The following is an 11,215-nucleotide window of genomic DNA, read 5'->3' as shown; positions in this document are numbered from 1 at the left end:
GGTCCTGAATACTGCCACATTTATACTTCCCCCACCAATTCAATTACAGTTTACCTTTTTCCACGTGACCTTTTTTTTGTCTTGTTTCCTAATGATATTAAGTCTGGGCACTCAACTTTGCTCTGCATTCCCACTGTTTTTCCTTAAGTTCATACACATACAGCAAGCAAGACTTTTAATTTTTTTTTAATTTACAGTATTGATTGCTCCAAATTGTGCCTTACTGTTGGTACACAGTAAATACATTCTTCTGAACAACTGAGTATGAAAAAAAACGCAGTTAAAACATTAAAAACACTGCTTTACAATGTGCGAAACAGAACCTTCAGAAGTAATGATGGTGGCTACAGCCAGGCACAGAGGAAGACTGCTTGGTTTTGTCTTTTAGTCTACCAGCACACATTCCTGTACTCCTTCATCTGAAACTGCCTGTAACAATGGATTCTAGGTGAATGTTTCTGCTGAATTAAGAAGATTAAATAACACTCAGCTTGGCCCTTAGCACCCATATTCCCAGAAGAGGGCATTTTTCTCTTACATTAAGAATGGCTGTTCTCAGAAGATTTACTGAGCAACAGGTCAAAACTGGAGATGTTTCTGAAGGGGAGTTATACTCTATAGGTGCATGCAGCTGTCAAAATCTGGATGAATTAGGTAACATGCTTCCCCTAGATAAAAGACAAGAGGCTGGGCACAAGTGCCAGTTCACAAATAGTACTTACATCAGATGAAATGCATTTTTATCACAAGCTTTAGACAGATTGATACATATTGCAACATCTAGCACTGATTAAATTTAGAAAAATATTATATTGGGATTGTGATTCTTTTTATAGCCTTTGTTGTTAACGTAACAGAAGATGTATGGCAGAAGATGCCAAAAAAACACCCTGCTTTTTGATGTTAAAGAGCTGAGCTGTCAAAGCTATTATGCTGCTGACAATTTCTCATTTTATTATTTACATATTTTTTTAAACAATGAAGAGGCAGGAAATGTTTATTTATTTTTTAATTTTTATGATCAAGGATGACTGTACCCAATTACATAGTCTTTGTTAAGTTAATGGCTGCCAAACAAGCGTGTACTCCAGTGACCCACCGTGAGCAAAGTTATCTGATGGGTGAGACAGATTTTAAGGTTAGACACAGTACATGTAAAAATAGAAAGTTTAAAAACCAATCTCATCACAGACATTTCCATTGCCATCTCCTTTGTGAAATAAATAAGGCAGCAGATAACTTTTACTTTGCAGTGGCAACTTTGAGGTATGCTATTAAGTCTGCTCTCTCGCCCTTCTTCTTAATACCCGCAAAGATCATCTTTGTTCCAGGAATATACTTCTTTGGATTTTCCAAATACTCCATCAGAGTATCCTCTCCCCAGGTGATACCTAAAAGAAGGCAAAAAAAAAAAAAAGTCAATAAATTCAAAACAGTAAACCCTTATATTCCTGTCCTCTGCTCAATTTTTAGCAGATTTTTAAAACTATCACCAAGAACTGAGTATTTTTGTCCCCTAAGGGCAGCTTTAAGTTTACCTTTGTTCTTATTAGCATCCGTGTAAGAGAAACCCTCAGCTTGACCAGTCTTGCGTCCGAATAGGCCATTCAAGTTGGGCCCAGTCTTGTGCTTGCCTCCCTTTTCAACCGTGTGGCACTGGGAGCATTTCTGGACAAAGATCTTCTTGCCTTTCTCAACGTCTCCCATGGTCAGTACTAGGGCCAAGAACACACAGAGGTCAGTATCGCAACCTCAAGGTCACCGACTGAGCTGAAACTTTAAAAAGTATTCTACTGCTTCACAAAAATAACATATGCAGTGTGTTAATCTGGCAATTCTCCAGCACTGTCTGTCCACAAACTACAGCTCCTGGGCTTGAAAATTAGTATGGAATCATGAGACTACCTAAGAGATATCAAGGTGATAAACACGCTTGAAGAGCAGGAAAAACCTACCTTCGGACAAACTAACTGCCCCACAGAATTTAAAGGGTACGGCGACAATTTCTGAAGAACAAATTTAACGTAACTCGTACAGCCGTAACAGGAGTTTCCCAGCCGTGAACGACCTCGTGTAAAGCATAGGACTCTTGGCAGGCTTTTCCTCCGCAGCTGAAAAAGCGCACCAGCCAGGCACCCGGGCAGGGCCGGAGAGCAGAGGGCACCCGGCTGTCACCATGACCCGGGGTGACCCCAGGGGTCCCGCCGGCAGCCACGCCTGAGGAGGCGGCAGCGCCCAAGGACGCCCGCACCGCCCGGCTCCGGCTCTACCCGTGCCCCTCCCGGCCTTCAGCCTCTCCTCCGGCCCCCGCCCGCGGTGGGGCCGCCAAGCCCCACGGTGACCTTCCGCTGCACCCCGGCCGCTGCCTCAGGCCGCGGCCCTGGCAGGCGGGAATGGCGCTCAGGGCGGCCGAGAGCAACGCCCGCTCGCCCCATCCCCCTGCCAGCCGTCACCACCCCGCAGGGCCCAGCCGCCCATCCGCACCTGCCTGTCTGGCTGCGCCCTCGGCTACCGCGACCGCACTCCGGCACCTCCCGCTCCGTCTGCGCCCAAGGACACGCTGTACTCCGCCCTATGTAACCCGGCACCGCCGCAACCAACCTCTGCCGGCGCCGCGGCCCGCCTCTCCGCCGTGACAACCAATCAAGTCCCGGCCTTTGGGATTCTGATTGGTTGCAATTAGTGACGTCACGCCGCCGGTGGATAGTGGGGTAGGTTGCGAGCGGCGGGCCCCCGGACTTCCTTCCTTCCTTCCCCTCTGCCCTCCAATCCCGGTGGAGTGACGTCAGACGCAGCGGGGCGCGGGAGGTGCGGACGCATGCGCAGATGGGAGCAAGGGTCGCGCGGTGCCCTCAGCACGTGGCCGAGGCGGTGGGCGGGGCCTGTGCAGTGACGCAGCGGAGCCACACCGCCCCCGCGCGCGCGGTGGCTGAGGCGGAGTGTGGCGATCGGGCCGTGAGGGTGGGAGCAAAGGGCGCAATCACGGAACTACAGCGTCAGAGAGGGCGGGAAGCGCCTCCGGTCACCGAGTGTGTTCTGTGGAGCAGACGCCACAATGTCGTTTAGACCGTGGCACTAAGTGCCATTGCCAGTCTTAAACACCTCCAAGGACAGCGACTCCACCATCTCCGTCCGCAGCCCATCACCCTTTCTGTGAAGAAATTCTTCCTGGCTTCCAACCTAAACCTCCCCTGGTGCAGCTTAAGGCTGTGACCTCTCCTCCTGAAACGTGTTACCTGGGAGAAGAGGCCGACCCTCATGTGGCTACAGCCTCCTTTCAGGCACTTGTAGAGAGTAATAAGGGCTCCCCTGAGCGTCCTTCTCTCCAGGCTAAACAACTCCAGCTCCTTCAGCTTTTCCTCACAGGGCATGTGCTCCAGACCCTCCACCAGCTTGTCCATGAGTTTAAAAAGCTTCTCCAAAGGAGCCAAGGGAGTAATGATGTGGAAGTGTTGCAGTAGCAAAAGGGAAGTGAAATCCCCCTGGAAATCGCGGCTGCTGGCCGAAATACCCCTGGACTGCCTGCTAGCGTGACCCCACGAAGGGCTGGAGGAGAGCAGGTGTGCGGCTGCATCCTCCGTCTGTGTGGGATGCCAAAACCACGCTGCTCTGACAAAGATGAGCAGGTTGTGGAAGGGACTGCCTCACGAAGGGATTAAAGTGTCCCAAACGCCACCCCAGCAGTGTGGTAGTGCTCAAAGAGGACATGTCAATATTCACACATTGCAGCCTTCCAAGCAGAATTTAAATGGTGAATTCCAGACATGACTGCCATCTCACTCTCCTTGGCAAGGAGGAGGAAGAACTGTTGGAAAAGCCCAGTGTAATAATGTCCAGTGTTCCCAAGAGTTGGACTGTTTGCTTTAATTATGAACATGAAAACTGTCAGAATTTTCCACTGTCTGGCATGTTTGCATGCAAAAAATGCTTGAAAAACATATTTTCTCTGTGTGTGCTTTTATGCTGTGCTGGAACCACTTTAACCACTTTAAATCAGCATCTTGAATTCTGCGGTTGTTGCCCAACTCAAATCTCAAATCATGTCAGACTCCCATAATTATGACTGGAGAAATATTATTTTACAAAATAAAGGCATCCTCTGTTTCTTTTATTTGCCATTTGGTTTTGAACCTTCACGGTGCTTTTCACTCTCATTTTTAGACTTTTTATCATGATTGTAAGTACTGAGTTTCATTTAGTAAGGCTTCTGTGTCCTAGATGATTCGAAGGGCCAGATGTAACTTAATATCGCAAGAGTCATGATAAAACCATGGGTCCCTCCTGTCTTTAAAGAAGGAGGGAGCTGAAAGCACCTTTTAAGCTGCTTTGAGAAATTTCTTCCAGGTAAATTCTTGACCCTCTAAGCACTTGTTGTGGACTGATGCCTGCTGACATCTATTCAGAGTGTCTCCCTTTCTTCACACAACACAAACTTCAAGCATCTGTAGCTCTCTTAATTTCTGTTGCATTTTGCCTTTTAAATATGTACACTCCATTCTGAGAACTGCATGTTGTGTTTCACAGTTAACCCTTCTGATGCATGTGGAGGTGTTGGGGAGGATGAAGCCAGAAAGCCCTATAAATATCATTGCTTAGATCCTGAGAATGTGAAACCTGTAAGTGAGATAGAATTGAAAGCAAGTTTTGATGTTTGAGAGCTACTGGATGTCTGGGAAAACAGTTATGTGGCCAGCTGAAGGTCACCTGCAGCCAGACCCAGAGGTCAAATGGAATGTTCTGTCTCACCCCCAATGTAAGGTTCATCCCACACCTGTACCCCTCCCCTGAAGTATCAGGTATCTGTAACCCCATTGGCACAAGTCTTGTTCCAGCCCATCTTGGAGCTCCTTATCAGGGGGCTTCGAGGGTGGGTTGGTCTTTTTGCTCTCTCTCTCTTCTTCCCCCTCTCCCTCTTTGCCTGGCACCCTTCCCCCACTCCATACCTCTCCCTTCCCCCACCTTCCTAGGCCTTGCCACGAGCTGCGCCTGGCAGCTCAGAGCAAGGCCTCACATCCTTTACAATAAACCTCATCTTCTAAAACCCAGCTTCAGAGATCTCTCATCTATATTCGTCCACGCTGTCCTGGAGTCTGCGGCGAACCAATATCTACATGGACGGACATTGTAGCAATGTTTTTTTCAGTTTTTTTTCCAAGAAGCTGTTCTTGAAAACTGCAGCTTAATTCAAGACAACTGGAGTGCTTTTTATTAAACTTCTGAAGTAAGGAAATAGTGCTCTCGGGAAAAATACTCAACCTTTGAGCTTTCCAGTGCTAGAGATTAGTATACTAAAATCAGTCTGTAAAATGAACTGTTATCTTCTCAGCCTTAGACCTGACCATGTAGATGTTTGCAGTGTGACTGGCTGCCAGCAGTCATGATGTAATACCCTGTCCTGAAGGTGTAAATGATACAAACAGAGTATTAGTGGGCTTCCATACTGTGTTATTAATGGAAACAGAAGTTCTGCCTGATATGACAAGATAGTAGTTTAGGGGATGTGTTTTCTCCAGTAAAAAGAGGTACCTCGAATGAAGAGGATTTCTCATATCTGCTTGAGCCTATTTGGGCATTCCTAAGGGTGGATCTGGAGTAACACTGTGGTAAGAACAGACCTGTAAATAAAGTAGAAGGTGCAGGAAAGGATGTTGTTCAGGGTGTCCAGTGTTAACTTTTTGAAATGTTCTGTGATAGGACAGACTAATTGTGAAATTTTTTGCCTTCTCTGTTAAATGTGGCATCTGCAACATGTATGTGAAATTCTACATATGGTTTCCTGTGTAGGGGAGAGTGTGGCATGGGACTTCCAGTGGCAGCCCTGAGGACAAAGGCAGGACTTTTCTGGCTTTGTGGGCTTGAATTGCTGGGATAAACTAAAATGACTCGGGGTGCAATTTCAGTGCTATATATTTTACTGTACATACATTAACATTCATTAGACTCTTTGCCTTGGTGTGGTTTGCCCAGAAGGCTCATATTTTAGTCTTTAGTTATTCGCTGTGGTTACACCTGGAATACCTTTTTCTTTTTACTAGCCTAGGCCATTACACACTGGAACTACAGTTATTTTGCAATCAGAATTCTGTGTGTAAGTCTATGTAATTCTGTCCCAAAGGAAGGAAAAATAAACCAAATGTGTCAAGCTCAATAGTAAACAAAACATATTAAAAGAGACATCCAGATCTCTTTAAGAGGGACACTGCAAATAAGAGAAAAAAGGTAACCTTGTATTATGGACCTAGACTGGAACTCAGGAGAATATGTGATTTTTTTTTTTTTCTCAACTCTGTGCTAAACTTCTGATTTGGTCTTTGACAAATAACTTAGAACCCTTTTCTTGTGGAAATCATCACCTCATCCCTGAGCAGCTTGAGTAAGTTGACCTGTTTTCATCCCCTTACCCTGTGGAAGTGAGACAACCCTGAGCTGATGTTGGTTACCTGCAAACTGCACCAGCACCGGGGAGTCTGTGATTTGTGCTGGAGTCATTGTCATGTGAGCTGCTTTTAAGAAACAGTTGGAGTTATGACCTGAGTCATAAATCTTACCTCATCACAAAGCACTGCTGACTAATTTGCACTGTTATGATTTCTGAATTGTACTGAAGCAGTTCAGAAAACCTGCTCTCGGTTTTTGTTGTTGTTTTGTGGTTGTTTTGTTTTGCTTTGGTTTTTTTTTCCTTCTGATTTTATCTTTGCCTTTGTTCGGAATTGTTTAGGAGAAAGGTGTATTCCTGGGTTTTTCACAGCCAGTTTATAAAGATGGAGCAGTTATTTTGGGCTGGGCTTGAAAAGTTTTTTTATGCTAGTATCCTTCAGAAAGGAGTATTCCACAGTGGCAAACGTATGGGTTTAAGGTTCCTTTTCAACACTTCTATGATACAAGTCCTGACATGTGAAATATACAGCTGACCTTATGTTTATTAAGCCTTTTACAGGCTCTTCTGGAGGAAGACAGGAACCTGTTCACCCAAACAGGTAGGGAACAAAGTTGAAAAGCATTAGAGACTGAAAAGGAAATAAAAATGCCTGATGGATGGTGTGCCTCTAATCTTTACTGCTTGTTGTGTTTTATACAGTCGAAGACAGAGAAGCCAATTTTGCTACTGCTTTGAACAGTTGCAAGGGCAGTCTCTGAGATGCTGCAGTTCCTAAAGGTGACTGTATTCCTTCTTAAGACAAATCTAAATATTGGCCTAGCATCTACTTTTGTGTAATATTTTACCAAACAAATCTTGGGTTTATTTTAAGGACTGCTTTTAGTAATTTCTTGTGGCAGTGTATTTATTCTTTGTGCAGTTGTCTCTGTGTTGGTTTTTTTTTTGTTGTTTGTTTTGGGTTTTGGTTTGTTTTTGTTTTTTTTTTTTTTTTAAATGACAAGTGTTACATTGACTTAAGTACCTGGATTGTATTCATAATTTAATTGTCATTATTGAAAAGGAAGAAACTATTCCCACATTTAAAAGAGCTGCTGCTGTATTGTCCCATTCCTATGTTATAAAGACAAATTATTTGGGAGTGGGACATAAAAATATTTTCCACAGCCAGTGTATAGAGTGGCAGTTGAAGGATTTGGTCTTAGCAGAGGAAGGCAGGACTTAGAATTCTTTCCATATTTGCTGTTTCTGTGTTTTTGGAGAGTCAGTTTTGTGAAACTGCAAAAGCAACTACTTGGCACTAAGGGAGATAAGAATGTCTCTTAAGTGCCAGGTAATGAGTATTACCTGGCCAGGATGTTGTCGGTTCCACTTAGGCACAAGGTGAGGCAATGCTGCTCAGCATTGCAGGGAGCTGTAAAAAAATTACAGCAGGCACAGGTGGAGACAGCAGCCAATCCAGCCAGAGTACAAAGGAGAGTGGGCAACTGGGAGGTTGCCAAGCTTTCCTAGCTGAATCAATTGCACAACAATTATAATGCCATGGCTTACCAAGTGATAAATTTACTGATGAGGTGTGAAAATAGCAAAGTACTTTGACCATTTTTTGATGCTGTGTTTTTATGCCTTAGGCATGAAGATTTATTCAGCAGCCATTCATTGTATGATAAAGTGTCCCCAGGACTGGGGTAGGTAGAAGTCTCTGTCAGTCATCTGGCCTGTGGGCATCTGGGTACATGAGAGGACCCAGGGTTCAGAGTCACTCTTTGCCAACTTAAAACAAACACAGACCTCAAACTGAGAACATTTGACTCAATGCCTGCCTTCAGTGTGAGGACATACGGGGTTGCCCTGCTCAAGCACTTGCCCCAGTAGCTGCTGGGAGTGATAGATGCCTTGTAATCTGTGGGGTCACAGACGTGTAACCTTGGACCTCAGAATAAGATGTGTGGGATACAACTTCTCTGTAATCAGTTGAGACAAGTAACACAACAGAGCCAGCTTGTTTCGATGGGAACAGAGGAGTAGTGAGTATAAGACATAAGTGCATAAAGTTGGGGTAATTTGCACTGAAGCATGGAAGAGCAAAAAAGGACTAGATGCAAGACTTGTCCTAGGATGGGACTGCATCAGCTTCTGGTTTACTCTCAGAAAAATCATTCTGAATCCATATAATCCAGTTCCCATAATGAAAGTAGGTTAAAAAGAGAGGTGAGTCAAGATAGTAATTTAGAGAAAAAAAAAAAAAAAACCAAAAAAACTTTAATAGTTCAAGGACAAAGTCAATTAAGTTAACCAAGAAAGTAATTCACATTTGAGACATTCAGGACCCAGCAATTTTCCAGAAATTCATATTTTCTTGAAGACATAACTGTGTTTCTTTTGGGAAAGAACTTCAAAATTAACTTTAGGGATTCAAGAACTCAAAGGCAAAGGAAAGGATTTTTTTTAATTAAGTCCATTATATTTTTAACTTTAGAGTTAGTCTCATGCTATTGTGGAGTCTGCCACAGTTTACTGGAAATCTTAAAATAATAGAGGTGTAATAAATGTCCTTGAACATTGTCTGAAAATCTGATTGCATCTGACAAAAAAATGCTACAATAACAGTAATTTCTTCTAGCCTTCATTTCAACTTCTGTGTGGCAAGAGGTTGGTCAAAACGACTTCATTTTCCTTTTTTTTTTTTTTTTTCTTTGTAGTGAATCAAACAAAAGAATTTCTGGAATATTCTATTTGGAGGGGATGATAGTTAAACTGATAACACATTTGCTTTGTGTGTCTGTGGGAGCCAAGGATTACGGTCCTCTCACTTGATCAGCTGGGATGTTGTCTTCTGAATAATGCAAGCTGTAGAGTGAGAAGTACCTCCAATAGCCTAAATTCAGACATTGTGAGATTAGTCTCCAAAGCATCAAGCTTAAAATGAAGAGTCCTTTTGTAAGGAGATTTGTATGGTTGGGTCTCTTTATGTAATGATGAATTGCTAGTCTTATGTAATCTCCTAAAGCCTATGCATTTCTTGTATCTAAGGTATAGACCAGACAGGGGGACCTTGCATGAAATATGAACACTAGTATGGTCCCAAGAGTTACATGAGAGTCTTAAAAACAAAAGCTTTGCTTACCTTGGAATTTTCAAAGGAGAAACCTTTTGTAACATAAACAGAGATAAGGCCATAAACTGGCGAATTTCTCTCCACTCTCCCACAGAAATAAAACTAGTGTGCTTTGACAGGCTTAATTCTTTGAAGTGTAAACCCAGTTCTCTGCTGGGCTACAAGGCCTCTGCGTACAGCAGCACAAGGAGCTGGTGAATGTGAAGCCTGACCAAGTCCTGAGACAACCAGTTCATGGATTGTCTTCTTCATAATCTTCATTAAGAGGAAGTCACTCCTGCAGGTGGTAGAACACATGGGGTGTTTCTGTCAGAGGAGGGGTGGGTTTCCTCCCTGTAAGGATCTTATGCTTGTTTTGCTGCTTGTTGTATCAAGTTTTTACGCGTTTGGTCACCTGGCTGATAGTTTTAGAATCAGATTTTATTAGCCCAGCTTCATTGCTTCTTTTTACAGGTATGTGTCAAGTGTTCTATCAGGCCAGATTAGGGGTTTAGTACTGTTTCTGAGAAGGATAAATGCTGGTTGTTCTGCAGACATGAAAAACTACCCAGAAGGAGTTTATAATGCTAAGGCATGGAGTTGCAGAGCTCTCAGTACACTTAATCCAAACTGCTAGAGTGGAAGGCTTTTTGTCTTCATCATCTTCCCAGACCTTTTTGGGTTTTGTTACTTAGGAAGTGTGCTGAACAAAACTAAATGCAGGATGTCCAAATAACATAACATTCTGTCTTTTCTGCTGTCTTGAATTCTGCTGTACTAGAATCAGAGCAAAAGGCATCGGTCTCATTTATTTTAAAATAATTCCTTCAGGAGGTAACAGCCATCTAAAAACCCATTTATGGCTGAGTTTTCATCAGCAGTTCTTTGCAGTAAGTTTCTTCATACTTCACTTTTAAATTTCCTCTGTAATTATGCTACTCAGTTATTTTTGTGCTAAATTCTCTAGGTGCTCTCTTGTACCCTTCTTGTGTCCTAATAAATGCATAAATCTCCTCTGTTTTAACAACTAAAAGTCTTGTTTCTGAAACGTGTAAAGGTGAGATAGAAAGTGAGTATCCTCTCCTAATGGAAAATAACTCCAACTCCCATCATGTCATTTTAGTTATATTCTTTTGGTGGCCTTGGAGCCCTTTGTACTCTGAATACATGCACAGAAAATAGTGCACTGTGGGGCAGTGTCCTGACTGACCTCCTGAAGATCTCACACGTGAATGAAGTAATAGGGGATTTGTGCCATGATTCTTTGCTAGTATCTCTTTTTTGTAAGGGAAAGTTCAGAGAATAAGGACTAGCTGGAAGCAAGGTTCTGTTTGAGCCACATGTTCAGGGTATGATCCTGCCAGTCTCCTGAACTCTGGTGATTTGCTTGAAGGGAGAGGGAAATATATCTGATTCCTTGATGGGATAGCTTAGAAGAATGCAATGAAAAAAATTCTCAATGAAAAAGACAATGGTGTTTTGCTCCCTCTTCTGGTTGTCTCTAGGAGACAACTGAATAATCCCTCATTTAATTAAGAGTTAAAAAAAAAAACCTGATTGATGTCTGTGTGCTGTTTCTGATTCTCTAACTCCCACTTGGCTGCAGCTTCGTAAAGATATGCGTTGAGCCAATATGAGCTGTTCCTGAAAAAGCTGTTCCAGTATTATGTTCCTGAAATCTGTGTAGCAGCATCATAAATCTGTCAGCACACAGAAAATAGCAATTTAAGTGTATTCTTTGC

At 43.2% G+C, this 11,215-nt stretch overlaps 1 protein-coding gene across 3 annotated transcripts; it reads right to left on the bottom strand.

The window, feature by feature from the left end:
• Positions 1-928: 928 nt before the first annotated feature.
• On the bottom strand, positions 929-2,642 carry LOC120753460 (cytochrome c). 3 transcript variants are annotated; one of them, XM_040065714.2, is made up of 3 exons: positions 2,485-2,642; positions 1,539-1,715; positions 929-1,391 (listed from the first exon to the last, which is right to left on the bottom strand). In XM_040065714.2, the coding sequence occupies exons 2-3, from the start codon at positions 1,705-1,707 to the stop codon at positions 1,243-1,245; spliced, it is 318 nt and encodes a 105-aa protein (XP_039921648.1). In that variant the 5' UTR covers positions 1,708-1,715; positions 2,485-2,642; the 3' UTR covers positions 929-1,242. The 3 variants fall into 3 exon arrangements, with proteins under 3 accessions (XP_039921648.1, XP_039921657.1, XP_039921665.1); XM_040065723.2 differs by having other exon boundaries at positions 2,489-2,623; XM_040065731.2 differs by lacking the exon at positions 2,485-2,642 and adding an exon at positions 1,956-2,097.
• Between the last annotated feature and the right edge of the window lie 8,573 nt (positions 2,643-11,215).

This window comes from Hirundo rustica, chromosome 1 (genome assembly GCF_015227805.2).
Source record: "Hirundo rustica isolate bHirRus1 chromosome 1, bHirRus1.pri.v3, whole genome shotgun sequence".
Taxonomy (NCBI): Eukaryota; Metazoa; Chordata; class Aves; order Passeriformes; family Hirundinidae; genus Hirundo; species Hirundo rustica.
The sequence above is the reverse complement of the archived record's forward strand: the minus strand, read 5'-3'. Positions and strand labels throughout refer to the sequence as shown.

Bases quoted from the DNA above. Each gene is read 5' to 3' on its own strand.
- LOC120753460 (XM_040065714.2), bottom strand. From the start codon at position 1,707: ATGGGAGACGTTGAGAAAGGCAAGAAGATCTTTGTCCAGAAATGCTCC. The intron at 1,392-1,538 runs GTAAACTTAAAG...GCCTTCTTTTAG, and splicing joins GGATGCTAATAAGAACAAAG to GTATCACCTGGGGAGAGGAT.